The 23,698-nt window shown below is 40.4% G+C and overlaps 1 protein-coding gene across 4 annotated transcripts in view; it reads left to right on the top strand.

The window, feature by feature from the left end:
* zgc:158766 (uncharacterized protein LOC100009641 homolog) overlaps positions 1-23,698 on the top strand; it is a 66,900-nt gene that overhangs the window by 22,833 nt on the left and 20,369 nt on the right. For 3 of the 4 annotated variants that reach the window (XM_049467970.1, XM_049467972.1, XM_022685392.2), the window contains exons 5-14: positions 11,490-11,693; positions 13,004-13,127; positions 14,182-14,275; positions 15,284-15,370; positions 16,148-16,264; positions 17,623-17,721; positions 18,209-18,351; positions 19,754-19,892; positions 19,978-20,100; positions 22,796-22,957. In XM_049467970.1, coding sequence (XP_049323927.1) covers positions 11,490-11,693; positions 13,004-13,127; positions 14,182-14,275; positions 15,284-15,370; positions 16,148-16,264; positions 17,623-17,721; positions 18,209-18,351; positions 19,754-19,892; positions 19,978-20,100; positions 22,796-22,957 — 1,292 coding nt within the window. The remainder of the gene's footprint in view (positions 1-11,489; positions 11,694-13,003; positions 13,128-14,181; positions 14,276-15,283; positions 15,371-16,147; positions 16,265-17,622; positions 17,722-18,208; positions 18,352-19,753; positions 19,893-19,977; positions 20,101-22,795; positions 22,958-23,698) is intronic. The other variant, XM_049467971.1, reaches the window with a different exon arrangement.

The following is a 23,698-nucleotide window of genomic DNA, read 5'->3' on the forward strand; positions in this document are numbered from 1 at the left end:
ACAGCATGATGCTACCACCACCATGTTTCACAGTGGGGATAATGGTGTGTTCAGGGTGATGAGCAGTGTTATTTTTCAGCCACACATAGCTCTTGGCAGTTTGGCCAAAATGTTTAACTTCTTTCACATGTTTGCTGTGTTTCTAAATGGCTTGTAGCTACAAACTGCAAACAGCACTTCAGATGTCTTTCCTTCAACAGGGGTTTTCGTCTTGCCGCTCTTCCATAAAGGCCAAATGTGTGGAGTACATGACTTATAGAATCCTGTGGACAGATTCTCCTGATCCACCTGAGCTGTGGATCTCTGCAGCTCCTCCAGAGTGACCATGGGCCTCTTGGCTGCTTCTCTGACAAGTGCTCTCCTTGTTCAATCGTGGAATAGTTTAGATCAGAGAATATTCATGTGTTAGAATGATGTCAATGTCAATGTCCTAAAAGACCTAAATCCAGTTGAGTTTTCTTTGGAGAGACATGAAAATGGCAGACGCTCTCCATCCAACCTGACTGAGCTTCAGCTGTTTTATAAAGAAGAATGTCGTAAAAATCTCAGTCTCTAGATGCACAAAGCTGGTAGAGACAAACCCCAAAAGACCTGCAGCTGTAAATTGCAGCAAAAGGTGACTCTACTAAGTATTGATATAAAAAATTTAAAACCATGTTTCATATTTGTTTCACTTTACCCTTCCATACCTTAGTCATATCCTCTGAGTCCCAGAAATGATTGTGCATGCCTGTGTAACTCTATGGTTTAGAAGATCTCGTGGAATCCCTCAGGGCTGTATTTTAGGGCAGATGAAGCTGCGGTTAGTTGTGACAGTAATGCAGTAATTAGAGAGTTGATCTGAAGTGTGGTTTCTAGTTCAGGGTTTGAGGGGTGAAGGTGTGGGTTTCTTCACTGACAGGTTCCTCACGCTGCTCCACACGCCGGGGTTGTGAGGAGCTCTCCGGTTGGTGCTGGGGTTGATGGTTGATGGGTGATGGTTGATGTTTGATGGTTGGTGGTTGACGGAGCGCCGTTGGGTGTAATTATCTCCTGCGTGAGGTCAGACGCGCGTCAGTCCTGCGTGTGGAGGCTCATGCTGCGTGTTTGGGAGATGTTTCAGTGGCAGGTACGGCCCAGCCCTGCTGACGTGACCTGCCGCCGCCACCGCACCGTGTTTTTCTTTCCCATAAGCCTCTGTTTAAATTCCCTGTGGGCATAGAAAAAGAGAGGGAGAGAGAGAGAGAGAGTATCTGAGAGAGAGAGAGAGAGAGAGTAAGAGAGAAAGAGAAAGAGAGAATCTCTGCGAGAGAGAGAGAGAGAGAGAGGGAGAGGAAGAGAGAGAGAGTTTCTGAGAGAGAAAGAGTTTCTAAGAGAGAGAGAGAGAGTCTCTGAAAGAGAGAGAGAGAGAGTTTCTGAGAGAGAAAGAGTTTCTAAGAGAGAAAGAGAGAATCTCTGAGAGAGAGAGAGAGAGAGAGAGAGAGAGAGGGAGAGGAAGAGAGAGAGAGAGTTTCTGAGAGAGAAAGAGTTTCTAAGAGAGAGAGAGTCTCTGAAAGAGAGAGAGAGAGAGTTTCTGAGAGAGAGAGAGAGTTTCTAAGAGAGAAAGAGTTTCTAAGAGAGAAAGAGAGAATCTCTGAGAGAGAGAGAGAGAGAGAGAGAGAGAGAGAGGGAGGAAGAGAGAGAGAGTTTCTGAGAGAGAAAGAGTTTCTAAGAGAGAGAGAGTCTCTGAAAGAGAGAGAGAGAGTTTCTGAGAGAGGGAGAGGAAGAGAGAGAGTCTCTGAGAGAGAGAGTCTCTGAGAGAGAGAGAGAGTTTCTGAGAGAGAGAGAGAGATAAAGAGAGAGAGAGTTTCTGAAAGAGAGAGAGTCTCTGAGAGAGAGAGAGAGTTTCTGAGAGAGAGAGAGTTTCTGAGAGAGGGAGAGGAAGAGAGAGAGTCTCTGAGAGAGAGAGTCTCTGAGAGAGAGAGAGAGTTTCTGAGAGAGAGAGAGAGAGAGAGAGAGAGAGAGAGATAAAGAGAGAGAGAGTTTCTGAAAGAGAGAGAGTCTCTGAGAGAGAGAGAGAGTTTCTGAGAGAGAGAGAGAGAGATAAAGAGAGAGAGAGGGAAATCTCTCGGTTTTATTCTTTCCTGCTATTGATGGAGAAGGGAAACGAGTGGATCTGATAGACAGGAAATGCTTTAGTCTGTCTGTCTGTAGGAAACTCAAATACATTGTTTTTTAAGTCGCTTTACAAGATAAACGAGTGTTTCATGTGTCAATTAATAGAACATTTTGACGAAAATGATATATATTCTGGGTGCTGAGTGGTCCAGAGGTCTAAAATGCTGCCAGTATGATCTGGAGATTGCTGGTTTGAATCCATGTCATGCAGCTTGCCATCAGCTGCCGGAGTCCTGAGAGAGCACACTTGGCCTTGCTCTCTCTGGGTGGGTAGATGGTGCTTTTTCTTCTCATCACCCCCAGGTGCACAGGGTGTCTTTGAGCTGAGTTGCTGCGCTTTCCTCTGAGTGTGCTGATAACTCAACAATATTTAAAAATAGTTAAAAAAAAGAAGTGGTGGCTGGCTTCACATGTATCGGAGGAGGCATGTGCTAGTCTTCACACTCCTGGTGTTGGGGCATCACTAGTGATGGGGGATATACAGCTGCCTAACAGATGAATGGGTTAGATATATATATTAAATTAACATTGTTGTTTTATTCTATAAATTAAAGACAACATTTCTACTAGTGCTGGACGATAATTTATATCACGATATATTCCTTAAATTTCGGTCGATACGATATAATTTCGATATTGATATAAATACTTTGAAGGCCTCAGAAAACTGCTAAGAAGCCCTGCAATCCCTGCAGCACTGCGAATTTAAATTATTATATAACTGTGTATTTGCACTTTTTGTATGGCTGGCATCAGATACCCTCATTATATGCACATCTATCTATCTATCTATCTATCTATCTATCTATCTATCTATCTATCTATCTATCTATCTATCTATCTATCTATCTATCTATCTATCTATCTATCTATCTATCTTTCTATCTATCTATCTAATGGAAATCTGTACCTACTACTGTATGAAAATGTTTTTTAAGTCTTTGAAACCTCCTTTCACAAAAACTTTAATACTTTAGAAATAAAAGTAGTCAAAATAAATGAATGCTCAATATTATTTGCATATAGCAAAATAATAACATGACATCCCTGTCAAACATAAGCCTATATAACTATTACCAATAAAAATAACTTTAAATTACAACAGAGGCAGAGCTTCTTATTCTTTGTGAACAAATTTAACAGATTAAACAAGTGTTTCAACTAGGATATAGAATACAATAAGCCTTTATAAACGTAAAAGCAACAAGATTTTCCCGTCAAATAAACAAACCTACAGGCTCTATCAACTATGAATAACTTAGTTACAACATAAGCTATAAAAGTGCTTCAGTCAGTATAAGAAAAATATTGTATGTAGTGGAGTTGCTTGAAGTGGTGGAACAGTTTAGATGTATGAACATTACCGCTGCTGGTCGGCTGCACTCTCCGGCACAATGTGCAGCAAAGCGGCAAGGGAGCGGACCCACGGCCGGCCTCGAGGGTCCGGGACCGACCGAATCGAGTCTACCTTAGCCTTGGATCCGCTCGTCCCGGCTCCGTTTGGCTCCAGCGCGAGACATATGTGCTGAGTAGCGAAGCGGACCCGAGCCTAGCCATTTTAACCTAGCCTTGCCTAGCCTAGCCTATTTGGCTACGTGCCTGTGTGGTTACGTCATCACGCACTGACGTAGCCCAGCTACGGAGGCTGAATGTGTTGAGCTCTGCAGCGAGCTGACGCCAGTAAAAAACGCCTGTCCGTGATTCTAATACATATCGATATACCACAAAACTGATATCACCGTTATTGAAACATTTCTTATCGCGATAAATACCGATATCGAATTATTGTCCAGGCCTAATTTCTACCAAATTCCAAATAAAAATATTGTCATTTAGAGCATTTATTTGCAGAAAATGAGAAATGGTCAAAATAATTAAAAAGGTACAGTGCTTTTAGACCTCAAAAATATTTATATATTTGGAAGGGAGGAAAAAGGATGATTAAAAGCCATCAAACCAAACTGAACTGCTTGAGTTTTTACACCAGGAGTAAAGCAGCATAAAGTTATCCAAAAGCAGTGTGTAAGACTGGTGGAGGTCCTAATGACTCCAGATCATCATCAGAGCCGGGAATCCCCCTGCAGTCGGAGTATCATCCTCTTTATGCTTTCATCCATTTTTCCCCACAGTAGAAGATCAGAGTAAAGGAGTGTGTGTAAGTGTGTGTGTGTGTGTGTGTATAAGGTGTGTATCAGGTGACCTACCTGTGGGAGTCCCTCTGAGGCTCCGTTACTCGCTCGGACTCCCGCCGCTGCACCGCTCCCACACAGATGGGTTCCTCCACCATAAAGCCGGCCTTTGTGCTGCTGGGAGCTGCTGGGAGCTGTGGGGGACGCCGGGGTAAACCTTAAAGAATAGCCCCCCCCCAACTACCCCCCACCCTCACCTGAGAGATCCATTCTACCTGGAAACCCAAGAACCCTGCAGCCCCTCTCACACTGTTCCCAACACTCACAGAGAAGAACTGAGTTATTATAAACTGGATTATTCTGATTTATGATTCAATATAAACTGAATTAATAGAACAATTCACTGATTATAACTGATAATAATTACAGCTCATTCATCTCTATATGATCCCATATCAACTAGAGTATAATGCTGAATAATTCATAATTGCTTTTTGATTTATTTATAGCAGATACTGAATAGTTTACAGAGGATACTAAATAATTCATTTTATTGTCTGAATAACTCATAGTAGATACTGAATAATTCATAATGAATACAGACCAATCCACAGTAAATGCTGAATAATTAACAGTAGATACTGAATAATTCATAGTGAATACAGAACAGTCCATAATATATACTGAATAATTCATAATGGGCACTAAATAATTAATTGTATTGTCTTAATAAGTCATAGCAGATATTGTACAGTTAATAATAGAAACTGAATGATGTATAATAGATACTGAGAATTCATAGTGGATACTGAGTATTAATTACTGAATAATTTATAGTAGATACAGAATAAATCATAGGTTATACCAAAACGTTCATACTAAGTAGATACTAAATAAATAATTGTATTTTCTGAATAATTCATAGTAGATACTGAATAACCGTTACTCAATTGATAATTATTCATCATGGATGCCAAATAATTGATAGTCTGTTCCGAATAATTAATAGTAGACATTAAATAAAATAATTAGTTTCATTTGTTTCAGGTATTACTTAAAAAATTCTGTTTCTGAACATATCAAGGGGTTCTTGATGTCTGTGCATCACTCTTTTATCATGTGTTTATAAATATTAACACGTTCTCCTCCAGGATGTGTAGAGTTTTCTGTAAATAAGACGCAGTGTGTCGACAGTAATGTATGGTGTGGATAAACTGGATATCCGTACATTAACTAGACCCCTCCCAGTTCCCCCAGTTCCTCCAGTTCCCCCAGTTCCTCCAGTTCCCCCAGTTCCTCCAGTTCCCCCAGTTCCCCCAGTTCCTCCAGTTCCCCCAGTTCCTCCAGTTCCTCCAGTTCCCCCAGTTCCTCCAGTTCCCCCAGTTCCTCCAGTTCCCCCAGTTCCCCCAGTTCCTCCAGTTCCCCCAGTTCCTCCAGTTCCTCCAGTTCCCCCAGTTCCCCCAGTTCCTCCAGTTCCTCCAGTTCCCCCAGTTCCTCCAGTTCCCCCAGTTCCTCCAGTTCCCCCAGTTCCCCCAGTTCCTCCAGTTCCCCCAGTTCCTCCAGTTCCTCCAGTTCCCCCAGTTCCCCCAGTTCCTCCAGTTCCTCCAGTTCCCCCAGTTCCCCCAGTTCCTCCAGTTCCCCCAGTTCCTCCAGTTCCTCCAGTTCCCCCAGTTCCCCCAGTTCCTCCTGTTCCCCCAGTTCCTCCAGTTCCTCCAGTTCCCCCAGTTCCTCCAGTTCCCCCAGTTCCCCCAGTTCCTCCAGTTCCCCCAGTTCCCCCAGTTCCTCCAGTTCCCCCAGTTCCTCCAGTTCCTCCAGTTCCCCCAGTTCCCCAGTTCCTCCAGTTCCGTTCTCAGAGAGCAGTGTTCTCAGATCCCGAGCCGGAAGGGTTTCGTCTGAAAGCTGAGCTGTTTAGGAAGTGCATCAGTAGCAGACAGGAAGTGCAGGTTAGAGGAAGACAATAGAGTGTGTCTCACCTCACATGCACAGCTTTATATTTATAGACCACAAATATATTCATATATATTCATGGTTTATTTAATAACAGCAATAGTAATGTGTGTATTACTCAGGAAGAGTTCAGAAATCAACATTTGGTGGAATAAGGAGGCATAGGTTCAACCAAAAGCAGTGTGTAAGGCTGGGGGAGGGAATGCCAAGACACATGACAGCTATGATTTAAAATATGGATTATTTAGCCAAATGTTGATTTCTGAACTTTTAAAACTTTAGTTTAAAAAACTAAACTTTAGAAGTGCATCAGAAGCAGACAGGAAGTGCAGGTAAGAGGAAGACAATAGAGTCTGACCACAGACAGGTGTCTCACTTCACATACACACAGCTTGATACCATTTATACCAGAATAACCAATACAAAATCATTACTGACTGTTTACGAGAAGAATCTAAACAGTGAACACTGAGTTATTGTTCTTAGTAATCTTATTTTTATTCTTATGCCCCATTTGTTGAAGGCTATTCCTTATAAGGATTTCAAGTTGCAACCAATGACACTGTTGCTGGATTGTAGGATCTATACTGAATTACGTTGCTTTTTGGAACGATACTTCGTACAGACGGATATTTTCCATAGGAATCCATTCAAAAGTGTCCAGAAACTTAGATCAATAATTTCAAACTGCTCTGTTAGGAAACCTGCATAAAACCACCCTGGCTCCACCCCTCACCATCAACCCTAACCAGAGCCCCACCCACTATAGATCAGTCAAAGAAACATTTCCATTTTGTTCCGTCATTTTGGTTGAGAACCTTTGACAGTACACAGCAAAATTAGCCAGTAGACATCGTCTGAGGGAGGAATCTGTACCTTCTGTCTGTGGCAAGTCAGCAGATAAGGGGGATTTAGGAGCTTTCAAATTATGAGTTTTGTGCTTCTATCGCACAAGCTAACACTAATGTGGATAACGTTTGGGTTTAGAAAGCGATGCCATTAAAGTTCTTGTAATGTGTAATGTGTTTTGGTGTCCTAATACTTTTATCCATATATAGTTTAGCTGCAGAGAGGGACCAACTACACACTAATGACTATTGATTTAAGAGTTTTACTTGTTATACAGCAACAAAACAATAAAAAGGATGCACTTGTGTGTATCCTTGACTAAAATGATAATGCTACATAAAGTGCAAATTAAAATTTGCTCCTGAGCACCCCCTACAGTTGGAGAAGGTAGTTCACTTTTACCACACTGCAGTAAATACAAAGCATGGTTTGAGTACCATGATCACTGTACCTGTCAACCCCCAGCAGAGCCCCGCCTACTAGATCAGTCGAAAAAACATGTCCATTTTGTTCAGTCATTTTGGTTGAGAAGCTCAGACAGTACACAGAAGAATTACCCAGTAGACTTTGTTTGAGGCAGGAATCTGTACCTACTGTCCGTGGCAAGTTAGCAGATGAGAGAGATTTAAGAACATGCTAACACTAATGTGTGGTTAATGTTTGGGTTTAGAAAGTGACGCCATAAAAACTCTTGTAGGAGTAATGTGGAGGTGTGCTAATACTTTTGTCCATATAGTTTAGAAGCAAAGAGGGACCGACTCCACACTAATGACTATGGATTTAAGAGTTTTACTTTTACTTGTAATTGTGTTGAAGAAATGTCATTTTGGAGACTGTGGTTGAGAACCACAAACAGTGCACAGCAGAATTAGCCAGTAGACTTCGTCATAGGGAGGAATCTATACCTACAGTATGTGGCAAGTCAGCATATGAGGGAGATTTAAGAACTTCCAAATAATAATTTTTTCATTGCTTCTACCGCACATGCTAACACTGAAGTGTGGTTAACGTTTGAGTTTAGAATGCGACGTCGTTAAAGCTCTTGTAGGTGTAATAGCCAGTAGACTTCTTCTGAAGGAGGAATCTGTACCTTCTGTCTGTGGCAAGTTAGCAGACCTTTTTGATTCATTATTTTAAAGAACTTTCAAATAATGAATCGCACAAGCTAACACTAACGTGTGGTAAACGCTAAGCGCAAACATGGGGCGTGGCCAGCAACAGCTTATTTGCATAAAAGTGACAGCGCCCTTAGACGGCTCATTCTAAAAGGAAGTTAAACTAAAAAGAATAGAGCTGGTGTGAGATCTTTATCTTAATGTAACAGTGACTTCTTGCTTTTTTCCCTTGTAAAATGAGTGTATTGTAGTTGTGTTTGATGTAGCCTGAGGCTCAGGATTTATACACACACTCTCTGCCACTCAACACACCCACAGCTCCTACCTGAAAGTGTGTGTGTGGGCAGGTGGCACACCTGGTCTCGGTGGTGACTCATGGTGCACTCGGCCCTGTAGAAACCTCCGGCTGATCCAGAGACCCTCGTACAGCGAGAGCTCTGAGCTCTGAGCTGCTGGAGATGTTTTTACTGCTGGTGATGAGCTCACGTCTGGATCTGGATCCAGCTGTTGACAGCTCTGAAACTACACCGTATCAGAAGAACCTTCAGAGTAATCTCAGCCCTGAAGAACCAAGAACCGCGCCAAGAACCCGTTATCTGCAATAGCATCATAACAAAGCTATGACTGTGACTGAAATGGCTCCCTATTTTTACTAGTTAGGGCACTATTAAGTATTTTAGCCATTTTTCACTGAGTGTCCGAATCATAAGGGGGGATTCAAATGTGATTTTGAGGGCACTATAAACTCCCATAATGCATCATGATTTGTAGTAAACATCGCTGCTTACTAAGCGAGCTAAATGTGTCCCAGAATGCACTGTGGGTCTCGCTACTAAGCAACAGACAGCCAAACAAATGGAGCGGACAGCGAGCCATCAGGGTTGCCAGATTGTTACAGTGAGATTCAGATCAAACCAATTCACTAAAACATGAGTAAAACGTGTTTAAAATCCGCCAAAATACTGAGAAAACCCAAACCCAAACAGATGATTCTCATCATATCTAACTATATATATAAAAAATATAACTATATTACAGTTTTTTTTTCTTTTTAACATGATCTCACATCAAATAAAATACCCTAAATATCTTAATTATCACTAATCGCAAAAATACAAAAACAAATTTGAACTGTTAAATGAATTTATCTGCATGTTTGTATTATATACGTGTTTTGTGCATTGTATCATAAAACACACAAACCAAAGAAAAGTAAGTTAAATACAGTAGATACAAATAAACTCGCAAGCAACGAAAGAAGTAAATACTCAAAGTCAAAGTCAAAGTGGTTTTTATTGTCATTTCAGCTATATACAGAGTACACAGTGAAACGAAACAACGTTCCTCCAGGGACCATGGTGCACATAAACACAGTGTAGACAGAACAATAGTGCAACAGTACAAAAGTGCAGACAGACAATACAACACAATACAGACAAAGAATAATAAATAAAAAACGACAAATAGTAACACAAAAGCACCATTTAACGGACCCGGAGCGGCCGCTGCGTGTTAACGCGCCGCCATCTTGGGTGGGTTACCTCATATATTATAACCAACATAAACACTGCTTATTCAAATTTCCATCATTAGGACTAAAAGCTGTGTGTTTTTAGATATCTACAACACTTATGATTTTAATTTCCAAACTCTTTAACTCTTTAATATTTGGTAACACTTCCACCCGTCAAATCACAGCGTTTCCTCCAGACAATTTCAGACACAACTCGACATTTGGCATGGATCCACCCAATCTGGCAACACTGTGAGCAGATGTACACTGTTAATTTCAGGTGTTTCCACTACTCAAATGTTTTCACCACTACTTAGTGAACTACATAGTGTCTCCCTAAATAGAGCAACACTAATAAGGCAGTAGGCAGCCTCCCTTATTAATAAACAGGCTTAAAAGCCTAAGATTTATGGACGAAAGTATTGGGACTCACTCGTAACAGAATGGTTGCAGTCCCAATACTTTCGTCCGTAAATCAAGTCTTCCTTTAAGATATTCCACCATCAGCTGTGAGCAACATCCTTGAAGAGTTTAGAAGCGTTTAGAAACGAAGAGCTCCAAATAAAGGGGGACCGACTCCACACTAATGACTATGGGTTTAGAAATATTAGAAATTATTTCATTGGATTTCATTTAATGTGAAAGACCAGAACAAAGTGGTATACAATTGTGAAGTGGAAAGAAAGTGATGCGTGATTCAGATCTTGCCACAAGTTCTGGATTGGGATTAGGTCTGGACTTTGACTGGGTCATTCTAACACATGAATATGTTTTGATTTAAACCTTTCCACTGTAGCTCTGGCTTTATGTTTAGGGTCATCGTCCTGCTGGAAGGTGAAAATCCTTTTCAGCCTCAAGTCTTTTGCAGCCTCCAACATTTTTTTTTCTTTTTCCAGGATTGTCCTGTATTTATCGCCATCCACTCTGACCAACTTCCCTGTCCCTGTTGAGGAACATCAGCCTCAGAGCATGAGGCTGCCGCCACCATGTTTCACAGTGGGGATGGTGCAATGGTGTGTTCAGAGTGATGTTCAGTGTTAACAGGACTTTTTAACAATTGCTTTCTTCTTGCCACTCTTCCATAAAGACCACGATTGTGCAGTGCACGACTGTTAGATGTCCTGAGGACAGATTTCCGCACCTGAGCTGTGGATCTCTGCAGTTCATCCAGAGTGATCATGGGCCTCTTGGCTGCATCTCTGATCAGTGCTCTCCTTGTTCTGTCTGTAGGTTTAGGTGGACGGCCTTGTCTTGGTAGGTTTACTGTAAAGTTGTGCCATTCTCTTTCCATTTCCGGAGAATGGATTGTGGAACAGTGCTCTGTGAGATGTTCAAAGCTTGGGGAATCTTTTTTATAACCAAAACCTGCTTTAAACTTTTCCACAACCTTATTCCTGACCTGTGTGTATTTGTACTGAGGTTGGATTACACACAGATGAACTCTTTTTAGTTATTAGGAGTTATCAGGCAACTTCTGAATGCAATTGGTTGCACACTTTTCTCTTCTTTTTTTTGTTTGTTAAAATGTCTTAAATCATTTTTTTTTATATAATTTTCTTTCCACTTCACAACTCTAAACCACTTTGTGTTGGTATTTCACATAAAATTCCAATGAAACATGACATGTTAATGTTTGTGGTTGTCATGTGACAAAGTATGAAAAAGTTCAAGGGGTATGAATACTTTTGCAAGCCGCTGTAGTTTAGGTGCAAAGAGGGAGCGACTCCACACTGATGACTATGTCTTTAGTTTAGGACTAATTTACTGACCTCCACTGTGTCTGTGTGTTTATATGAACAGGTATCGCAGACTCCCCGGCCTCTCCGGAGAGGAGGATCAGCCTGAGCGGAGGTGAAGACTCTCCGTCCTTCGCCTCCTCACGCTCCTCCCCCCTCTCAGCACCTCCCCCCACGTCGCCCCCTGCTGCCTGCGGCCCGACGCTGCCCTCGCTCATCACTCAGCTCCACCCGGAGCTGCTGAGCTCCGCCGCTGTCACCCTACCCGGTGAGCTGAGAGACACCGCGACCCCCCGAGAGAACATCGTCTGAGTTTACCTGTAGAACCACCACACCTGATCCTGATCAGATACTGGATATCCTCCACACTGAAAATACAACCCCAGTTCTCATTACCACAACTATCATCTTGTTTTTTGCACTATAAGGAGCACCATATTATAAGGAACATTATGTGACACTAGTAAGGAACAGGGGTGTCACAATGTTTTCCTTCTAATTCAGCAGATCTCACCACAGGGGGGGGCGGCTTAATAAACAAAACTGTAATTTTTGAAAAAAAACATTTTCTTTTAAAGTCAAACGAGTGCTGGATGTTAATCTACACAGATTTTTCTTCTGAAAACTGTTTATTTTGGTGAATAAAGCGCTTCCGTTTATTTACAGTAAGCTTAGATTCCCAGTATTTTAGCGCTGTTAGCAGCAGCAGTAAGCAGCAGGATTAGCCGCAGATAGCAGGAGCGCTAACTGCAGTTAGCAGCATCACTAGCCGTGGTTAGCAGCAGCGTTAACCATGGTTAGCAGCCGCATTTAGCAGCAGTGCTTGTTGCAGTTAGCAGCAGCACTAGCCACAGTAAGCAGCAGTTCTAACCGCAGTTAGCAGCAGCATTAGTCATGGTTATAAGCCACATTTAGCAGCAGTGTTAGCCGCAGTTAGCTGAAGTGCTTGCTGCAGTTAGTAGCAGCGGTTACTAACAGTGGTTAGCAGCAGCAATATGCATGGTTAGCCGCCACAGTTAGCTGCTGCATTTAGCCATGGTTAGCAACAGTGCTAGCTGCAGTAGTTAGCAGCAGCATTTTCTCACTATATGGCACTTAAAATCCTTTAATTTTTCGTCAGTTCTCCTTATAATCCGGTGCTCCTTATGTATGAATTCTATCAGTCAGGTATTACGGAGCAGTAAAGTCACTCTGCTGAAGTACAGAGTTATACAGGAGTTTCAGTTTAGTTCTCCAGCACCCAGACTGGAGCAGCATTAGCATTAGCATTAGCCGCTAACCGCGCTAGGAGCTAGTTCTTTCACCATTCAGAGGTGATTATATCAGACTGTAGTCTGTGTGTTTACTGTGTTAAAACAATCTACGTTAGGCAAACTGCTAGCTAATATCGCCCTGGATTACCGCATCACCTATAAAAGCACCTAGCAACCGCCTAGCAACACTAAATAACTACCTGGAAGACCACAGCAACCTTCTGGGTTAATAGAGAGGTAGAGTTATAGGCAAAGGGTGTAATGAGATCAGGCCTAGGTCTAAGTCTAGACTAATCCAGCGTCTCCGTGTCTCTGTGTCTCTCAGGTAACTGTGACCGCGGGGGGCGCTGTGTGCTGCAGGTGTGCATGAGAAAGAAGGTGTGGACGGAGGAGAGCTTCACCTGTAGAGATCTGACTGGCCTGCTGGGATACTACTGCTCCACACTGCGGTAATACACACACACACACACACACACACAATCCCATAATATCCACATCGAATACTGTAGCAACTGTCTAGGACTTATGTAGCAACACCTTAGCAACCACCTGAATTATGTAGCAACATTAGAAAAAAAAAATTTAGAAACCACCTGTCTACCCAAAATTACATGCCTGTGAGACCATAGCAACTATCTAGGGACACAACTGAAACCACCTAGCAACTGCTTAGCAACACCGAATAACTACCTGGGATTATAGGAAACACTTAGCAACCTAGTAAAAAAAAATTAAGAGACCCCCGGGCAACCCCAAATTAATCATTTGAACTACTAGAAACCACTTTGCAACTACCTGTACCTGTAAGTCTCACATCAACTACCTGGGAGACCACAGCAACCACCTGGGCTACCATAAAAATCACCTGAAAGACCTATAGGATTCATCTGAAACTACCTAGCAACAGCTTAGCACAACCAAATAACTATCTGGGGGACCACAGCAAATACCTGGCAACCATCTGAATTACTACCTGTTCCTAGAAGTCCTATCTCAACTAAATGAGAGACTACAACACCTAACAAACCCATAGAAACCAACTGAATTACTCTGTCAACCCTCTAGCACCACCATGGAAACCACCCACCTAAGAACTGCTGAGCAACACCAAATAACTATCTGAAAGAACATAGCAACCAACTGTACCTGGATAGCAACTGCTCATAACAACCACCTGAATTACCAAGCAACGTAATAGAATAGACATAATAGCAACTTTGCAGCATCTTTCCAGCAACACCTTTGAAACCACTTAGCAACTGCTTAGCAACGCCCAATAACTACCTGGGAGACACATGGCAAATTAAAGAAACCACCTGACAAAACCCCAAAGTGACAAGCTAAACTACTTAGCAGCACCATAGAAACCACCTAGCAGCTACCTGTGCCTAGAAATCCCATATCTACTTCCTGTAAGATCACAGCAACCACCTAACAGTCACCTGGGAAATGTGTGTATTACAGTAAACTGTACTAATTAATTTTCTCTGTTTTTATTGTCAGAAAGGAGAAGAGGGATGCAGGTCTGACCGTATTGGTGGACGCCCGGAGACAGCCGGCCAATCCCCTGCTTTTCTCAGCGCTGTCCCAGCTTCAGGTGAAGACACACACACACACACACACACACAGATACAATTACAGTATTTTGCAAACTATAAGGAGCACTGGATTAAAAGGCACACTATCAGTCATTTTCTGGATGTTAATGGTGAAAGAGCTAGTGCTGCGAAAAGCGGCTAATGCTAATGCTAATGCTAATGCTGCTCCAGCCTTAGTGCTGGAGAAACTTTACTGAAATCTCACACTTACAATGCTGCACCTTAGGTTGGACAGTGAAACTGAAACGCCTGTCATTTTAATGTAGGAGGTTTCATGGCTAAATTGGAGCAGCCTGGTGTTCAATCTTCATTAATTGCACATTATTGCACCAGTAAGAGCAGAGTGTGAAGGTTCAATTAGCAGGGTAAGAGCACAGCTCTGCTCAAAATATTGCAATGCACACAACATTATGGGTGACATACCAGAGTTCAAAAGAGGACAAATTGTTGGTGCACGTCTTGCTGGAGCATCTGTCACCAAGACAGCAAGTCTTTGTGATGCATCAAGAGCCACGGTATCCAGGGTAATGTCAGCATACCACCAAGAAGGACCAACCACATCCAACAGGATTAACTGTGGACGCTGTAAGAGGAAGCTGTCTGAAAGGGATGTTCGGGTGCTAACCCGGATTGTATCCAAAAAACATAAAACCACGGCTGATCAAATCACGCAGAATTCAATGTGCACCTCAACTCTCCTGTTTCCACCAGAACTGTCCGTCACCACAATCAATTATTGTGCTCTAAAACCAGGTGTTTCAGTTTCATTCTCCAACCCCTGTAAATGTATATATATATATACACACTACACCTCTAACTCCACCTGTGTGAGGTAAACAATAGCTGGTGTGTTTGGGTTGAGAGGATGGCCCGGTGTGAGTGAGCTCGGCTCAGGCTGAAAGTCCTCCCACATGTTTGTAGGAAAGCCTGGCCTCGGGCCGCTGATCTCGGGCCTGTTCCTGCATGTTCCTGGAGCTCAACACAGATTTTTTATCTTCTTTCTCCAGACGTGTCTCCCCAACGCACTTTACTCCGTTCTCTTACTGTCCGACAAAGAAACCTCCATCAAACCTGAGAGATGTTCCTCCATTCCAGTGAGTAAATGGCATTTTTATCCAATTGATTTGATTAATGCAAGTTCCATGTCCATGTTCAATTTCTGTAGCTTTACTACACCCATTTCCATGGTTACGATACACATTAGGTTGAAATCTTCACTCTTCACTGAAATATAAGAATTAGTTAAAATAGGTAGAAAAGTTATATATTTGAAAAAAGTTAAATATTATAAAAATTAGAATAGATCTATGTTCTACACAAAACATGTTCATGAAGTTCTTTCAAATAAAGAGATCTCACCAGCTCTATTCTTAAAAGTTTCATTCCCTTTCAGAACGAGCCGTTTAAGGGCTCTGTCACTTTTATGTAAATAAGCTGTTGCTGACCACAGAATAGGAACAAGCTAGTTCATGCTTAACTGAGATAGAAGCACAAAACTCAATATCTGCTGACTTGCCACAGACAGTAGGTACAGATTCCTCCCTCAGAAAAAGTCTGCTGGCTATTCCTGTTATCTACTGTCTGAGGATCTTCAACTAGAAGATCAAGTGGGTGGGGCTCTGGTGGAGGTTAATGGGTGAGGGGTGGGGCCAGGGTGGGTCTATGCAGGTTTACTTATTATTGTGACGTCACAATAAGGGAGGAGCATCCAAACAAACGGTTCATAGAAGCAAATGATTTCATATGACACCAAACTCAAACTCTTTTAGCTGATTCACAGAAAACGGATGAATGAATTGATTTTTTGATTATTGTTTTTTGTAGGGTTAATTCTCAGTAACAGTAATATTCTGTACTGTAATGATTTGCAGTGTGAAGTTGTGACGTCTCTGAAATCTCTACTGAAACACATCGACTCGTCTCAACTCACCAGAGATCAGGACGGCTCTTTCCCCTACGACCACAATCACTACATCCAGTTCAGACAGGTAATCCCACCCACACACCACCAGCTATACCTCAAATAAAGTCTATAAAGTCTACCTACCTACTGACATACCTACCTACCAACCTACCTACCTACCTGTCTGTCTGTTTGTCTATCTATCTGTCAGTCTGTCTGTCTGTCTACCTACCTACTTACCTACCTGTCTGTCTGTCTACCTACCTACCCAACTGTATGTATGTCTGTCTGTCTATCTACCTACCTACCTACCTGTCTGTATGTCTGTGTCTGTTTGTGTACCTACCTACCTGTCTGGCTGTCTGTCTGTCTGTCTACCTACCTATCTTACCTACCTACCTACCTGTCTGTGTGTCTACCAACCTACCGACATGCCTATCTGCCTGTCTGTCTGTTTGTCTATCTGTCTACCTACATACCCGTCTGTCTACCTACCTGTCTGTCTGTCTGTTTGTAATAATACTTAGAGTTTAGTAAAAGTGAGTGTTGTTGTTTTATGATGTTGTAGAAAATAGAGCAGTTCTACAGCAGCTGCAGATCCGCCGTCTCCTACCTACCTACCTACCTACCTGTCTGTCTGTCTGTCTACCTACCTACCTGTCTGTCTGTCTGTCTACATACCTACCTGTCTGTCTGTCTGTCTATCTAGCTGTCAGTCTGTCTGTCTGTCTGTCTACCTACCTACCTGTCTGTCTGTTTGTCTATCTATCTATCTGTCAGTCTGTCTGTCTGTCTGTCTGTCCGTCTGTCTGTCTGTCTGTCTGTCTGTCTACCTACCTACCTGTCTGTCTGTCTGTGTCTGTTTGTGTACCTACCTACCTGCCTGGTCATCTGTCTGTCTGTCTACCTACCTATCTTATCTACCTACCTACCTGTCTTTGTGTCTACCAACCTACCAACATGCCTACCTGTTTGTCTGTCTATCAACCTACCGACATGCCTATCTGCCTGTCTGTCTGTTTGTCTATCTGTCTACCTACATACCTACCTACCTACCTACCTACCTATCTGTCTGTCTACCTACCTACAAAAATACCTACCTACATACCTACCTTCTTGCCTGCCTATCTGTCTACCTACCCACTTACTTGTCTGTCAGTCTGTTTGTCTATCTGTCTCCCTACATACCTACCTACCTACCTGTCTATCTGTCTACCTGCCTACCTACCTACCAACCTACCTACCTAATTGTCTGTCTGTCTGTCTGTCTGTCTACCTACAAATATACCTACCTACCCACCTACTTGTCTGTCAGTCTGTTTGTCTGTCTGTCTACCCACCCACCTATCTACCTACATACCCGTCTGTATACCTACCTGTCTGTCTGTAAGAACAGTTAGAGTTCAGTAAAAGTGAGTGTTGCTGTTTGTGATTTGGTTGTAGAAAATGGAGCAGTTCTCCAGCAGCTGCAGCTCCTCCATCTCCTCCCTCCAGCGCTCCATCCACACCCTCAACACCAACCGCAGCCTGGAGACCAGCAAGGTCAGCCGGGTTCACCATCATCACACAATACGGCTATCAGAACCTCACACTACACAACTGCAGACTTTTTTTACTTAATAAAAAAAGATAAATAACTTAAGCTACACACTACAGAGAATAGTTACTGCAGCAGCAGCCGGAGTCCGAGAGAGAGAGTAGAGTAGGTAATTTCTCTGTTTCTCTCTGGGTGGGTGTAGTAGTCCAGTAGGTGGCGCTCTCTCCTCATCAGTACCATTGTGATGCTGGTCAGAACAGGTTTGTGTTAGCTGATGTATCAGAGCTGGGGCATTGATTGGCTGCAGTTGTTAAAGAGGCGGAGTCTGAATTCTCCATTCTGATCATTCTAGTGTTGGGGGCATTACTAGTAATAAAGGAAGATTTGGGATAAAAATGGGTTAAAATTAGATGTTTTTAGTGAGTTGACTGACCTGCTGAATGTGTGTGTGTGTGTGTGTGTGTGTGTGTGTATGTGTGTGTGATTGGTCAGGAGGTGTCGGAGGTGATCAGTCAGCAGAGGAACCTGATGAGGAACGTGCTGGAGGACACTCAGCTCAACTGTCTCAGGATGGAGGGCGGGACCTTCCTCGCGCGGGTCAGAAAAGAGGAAACCTGTGAAATAGAAAATTACAGGTGAGAAACTATTATAGAATTTCTTGATTCAGGCTTTCTGCTTAATATATATATATATATATCTACACTGATGGGTGTGGTGTTCTCAAAATGAGGTGTGTTCAGGTACATTTCTGGTGTATTGCTATATTTCTTGTTAACTGAAAACACAGGAGCTCCACTGACTAAATAAAACCCCGACAACAGTCACTAGTCAGACGTTCATTGCTATCTTGGCAACACAGGCCAACTTTTACATCAACAATAAACAGAATAGTAAATAAAAAAACATTGCAGTTCCTGTAAATGAGCTGCTGGAGCCTCTTCACAGCATGAACCAGCAGCTCAGTTTCCTCTGCTGAGCTCTGCTGTTAAAATAGCAATCTGCCAAAGTCAGAGATCACCTGACTCACCTGACTCATAACGGGAATGGCAAGTGATACTCTGATTGGCTTATTTCATGTTACGCCCAAAACACACCCATGATTAAAAATATAAAATTAGTACATGCCTTTTGCATGTTTCGAGCCACACAAGGAATACTTTTCCTGTTGTTACGATAGCAAAGACACACTAAATTAAGCTTCACGGTGCATGGTTGACAGCTATGTATATACAGCTCTGTAAAAAATAATGAGAGCACTTCAGTTTCTGAATCAGTTTCTCTGATTTTGCTATTTATAGGTTTATGTTTGAGTAAAATGAACATTGTTGTTTTATTCTATAAACTACAGACAACATTTCTCCCAAATTCCAAATAAATTATTGTCATTTAAAGCATTTATTTGCAGAAAATGAGAAATGGCTGAAATAACAAAAAAAGACGCAGAGCTTTCAGACCTCAAATAATGCAATAAATAGATAAACAGAGTTCAGAAATCAATATTTGGTGGTGTGATTTTTAATCACAGTTTTTTTCATGCATCTTGGCATCATGTTCTCCTCCACCAGTCTTACACACTGCTTTTGGATACCTTTAAGCTTTAAACTCCTGGTACAAAAATTCAAGCAGTTCAGTTTGGTTTGATGGCTTGTGATCATCCAGAGATTTTCTCTCTTATTTTTTTTCCAGAGCTGCATGTATATATAGACAAACGCTCCCATACACTTTTAAAAATAACATATTATTTCAAAATCAAAATAATCAAAATATTGATTTTCACAGTCAAAAAACAACTGTTTTACTGTATTTCCAAAAGAAATATGAGTGTAAAGAGCCGTGAAATTGTTATATAACCTTATTTACACTTATTTAAATGTTTAAAGATTCTCCACATGCATATATTGAATATTTTACAAAATAAAAGTTTAATAAAAGTTTTTTCCAGAAAAAAAGAAGGGAAATAAAGCTTAAAATGGTAAAAATAGGTTAAATTGTTAAATGTAAATGTTAAAATGAGTTAAATATAGATCATTTCTGCAGGGACGCTGTGGACTCGGCCTGCTCCCTCTATAATCAGATGGACGAGGAGGTTCATAAGCTGGTGATCCTCTCTAACAGATCCCTGCAGCAGCTGGAGGACCTGCTGGAGCTCCGGAGCTTCCAGGAGGAGAGCGAGCAGGTGAGTGGGAGGAGTCAGATCCTCCACCTGTACCTGTAGAGTCTGCTTCTCAGCTCCTCCTGTAACGAGTGTACCTGTCCGACAGGTGAAGCGCTGGTTCAGCGTGGAGGCGGAGAAACACCTGGCGCCCCTGGACTCCCTCACCTTCACCTTCAGCTCCCTGCAGGAAATGAGGCGGAGCCTGGAGCAGTTCAGCGAGGAGGCCGCGGTGAGGGACTTGCATTTAAGACACGTAGGGTACCACGGCAACCGCCCGACAACATGCTAACAACCTAAATATCCCACTGGATACTATAGCAACCACCTACATTAAGAATCACTTTTAATTTAGTAACATCATGTGATTAAACAACACCCTAGAAACCACTAGGCAAATTCGAATCGTAGCAACCACCTAGCAACCGCTTACCCGCATCACACATTTACATTTATGGTGTTAGCAAAATTTAAAATTTGCTAAAATGTAAATCCCAATGAGCTCACAACCAACCAAATTAGCATCACTTAGCAACACCATAGCAACCTTATAGCAGACAAGGTAGTATCACCATAGCAACCCCACAACAGACCGGAGCAACCCCTTTTTAATCATAACCACCTAGAAATTACTGTACCTACCCACCTTCGCAAATCCATAGCAACCACCCAGCAACACAACGGCAACCGCCTGGATACCATATACTGTACATTTCCTTCTTTTCAGCTTATATTTATACTTTGTAACTTGTATAGTTATAAATGACAGAATTTCAGCATTTAATGTTCTATTTTTTACAGATTAAAAAAAATAATTTAATTTTACTTACAGAATTTAATTCTCACTGACTTTGAATGAGCTTGGAAAATTCAATAGCATAATTGTAACACCAAATTTGCTAAAAAAAAAACAAACAAACATTAAAATCAAATTAAAATTGGTTTATACTTACAGTACCGGTCAAAAGTTTGGATACACCTTCTCATTCAATTTTTAGTCTTATTTTTTATGATTATAATTTATTATAATAGGGTACCACAGCAACCACTCAACAACATGCTAACAACCATCTAATTTTTTTAATGCATTTTTATTGTACTGTGTAAAAGTCAGCTTAGCTTAGCCTAATTTTAACTGTTTTATGTTGTATTAATCTTACCTTATTAATCTTTTGATCTGATTTCTTATCAACTAAATCAACTTTTATTTTATTTGTATCTAATTTTAACTTGTATTCACTGTTATTTTAAAATGGTTAAATGTAGTTATCAATGTACTTCCGAGTAAAATAAAGGTTGATTGATTTATCATTCTACTATAATTAGATCCATACATTTAAATCAGGGATGGGCAACTTCCATGATGGAGAGGGCCACATTTTTTTCAGCATGACCATTGGAGGGCCACATGACCTCGCACTTTAAATAATTGAATATGAAAAACGCTACAAATGATTTTCAATAAGAACAAATTTTATATGAATTTATATCTGTATGTTTACAGCGCCAACATTTATCAACAACTATTTTCTGCATATTAATGCATTTTAATACGGCAAAAGACAAACCGTTTGCTTAAAAAAAGTGCAAAAAGGAAGTCCTTCATATCAAAGAACAAAAAGTTTGCTTAAAAAACTGATTGCAAATACAGTAGTTCCTCTGTGTAAAATAAGTTCATTATAACAAGTCCTTCATAAGCAACAAGGACAAAACATTTGCTTATAAAAGTGCAAAAGGCATTTGAACTCATTTATAACAAAGAACAAAAAAGATTTAAAAACTGATTGCAAATAGCTCATTCAATAATAGCAGAAAACTAGACCACAGAGGCCCAACATTTATTGAAGCTAATGAGAGAGCTGTGGTTTGGCCTGCTGGCTCACAATGGACTGGATGTCAATGACAATTTTCGTGGTTGTTTGGCCTCTAGCGGTCAAAAGTAGAATTACGTTTTTATTTTGTTTTTGTTTTTTTTGTTTTTTTTTTAAATTATGAAATTATGAAATTATTTTTGATCTATTCGCGGGCCGCACTGAGTGATGACGAGGGCCGTGTGCGGCCCCCGGGCCGCCAGTTGCCCATCCCTGATTTAAATGTACGTGACTCAAATCTCAAAAATGTGAATTTAGGCCAGAGGTGAAACATCTGTTAGATAGATTTGGATTTATGGATGATTAATAAAATTTTTCCAACAGCAAATTTCACTAAATCACAATTTAAAAACAAATTAGTATTGATTGTATTAAATAATTCATTATTTTTAAATGTCAGGTTAATTTAAATCAAAATGCAAATACTTCTGTCAGCATTTAAACTCTATACTTACTTATTTGTTCTTTATTTTGCTGTATTGATATATATTGCTGTATTGATATATATTGCTATATTGATATATATTGCTATATTGATATATATTGCTGTATTGATATATATTGCTGTATTGATATATATTGCTGTATTGATATATATTGCTGTATTGATATATATTGCTGTATTGATATATATATATTGCTGTATTGATATATATATTGCTGTATTGATATATATTGCTGTATTGATATATATTGCTGTATTGATATATATTGCTGTATTGATATATATATTGCTGTATTGATATATATTGCTGTATTGATATATATTGCTATATTGATATATATTGCTGTATTGATATATATTGCTGTATTGATATATATTGCTATATTGATATATATTGCTGTATTGATATATATTGCTATATTGATATATATTGCTGTATTGATATATATTGCTGTATTGATATATATTGCTGTATTTATGTATATATTGCTGTATTGATATATATTGCTATATTGATATATATTGCTGTATTTATGTATATATTGCTGTATTGATGTATATTTTGCTATATTGCTGTATAAATGTATATTTTGTGTGTTTTTTGTGATCAGCTCCAGCAGAAAAAGGCCGTGTCTCTGATGAGGGAGTCGAGACACTCGTCCGGTTCAGATTTACAGGACTTTAAACCGCAGATCAGCTCCGTCCTCCAGCAGACGGAGACGCGGCGGAGCGAACTGAACATCCTGCTGAAACTCTACGAGTTCTACGACTCGGTAAACAACCCTGAACCTCAGAACTCAGGAGCAGAGCTTAGACTGTCATTATGGTGCCTGAATCATCATATATTTTTTTATTTTTTAAATGTTTTGTTGCTCATAACACTATTTGAGAGCATTATTTGTTTTTCATAAGAATAGACCATGAACCAGCCAATGAACACGTTTATAAAAAACTTGCACTGAAAAAAAAACAGTAGTATTTGAGCCATACAGGGCAAAGTAACAGATGATTTTTTTATTCATTTAATTTGATTTTTAAAACATTTTAACCATGTTTTTTTTTTTTTTTTTACTGTTTAGGGATGGTTCATGAAATAAAAAGGTCAATATAAAATATAAATTATTACACACAGGCTACTAATACAATGGAAATAGTAAAAAAAACAATTAAATATTTTAGTTAATTGAATTTATTTTCTTTATAGATTTTATAGTAGAATATTAGAGTCTAATATTCTACTATAAAATCTATATAGCAAATAAATTACAGACAGAAAACAGCATTCTTCCATTTATTTCCATCACTGGAGATAATTCAGGTCTGAAAGGGTTAAACCCGGCATTTTTTTATTAAGAAGAGAATTAAAATTGGGTTTTTTTAAAAAACATTTTCGGGCTAAATGAGCGAAATCTGTTTAGAATAATGTAGAATGTTATTTAAAATTGCAACACTGAAGAAGTATAGACCTGTTATTTGATAAAAATGTTTGATAAGAACTGATCTCCCATCTACTC

This window comes from Astyanax mexicanus, chromosome 1, assembly GCF_023375975.1.
Source record: "Astyanax mexicanus isolate ESR-SI-001 chromosome 1, AstMex3_surface, whole genome shotgun sequence".
Taxonomy (NCBI): domain Eukaryota; kingdom Metazoa; phylum Chordata; class Actinopteri; order Characiformes; family Acestrorhamphidae; genus Astyanax; species Astyanax mexicanus.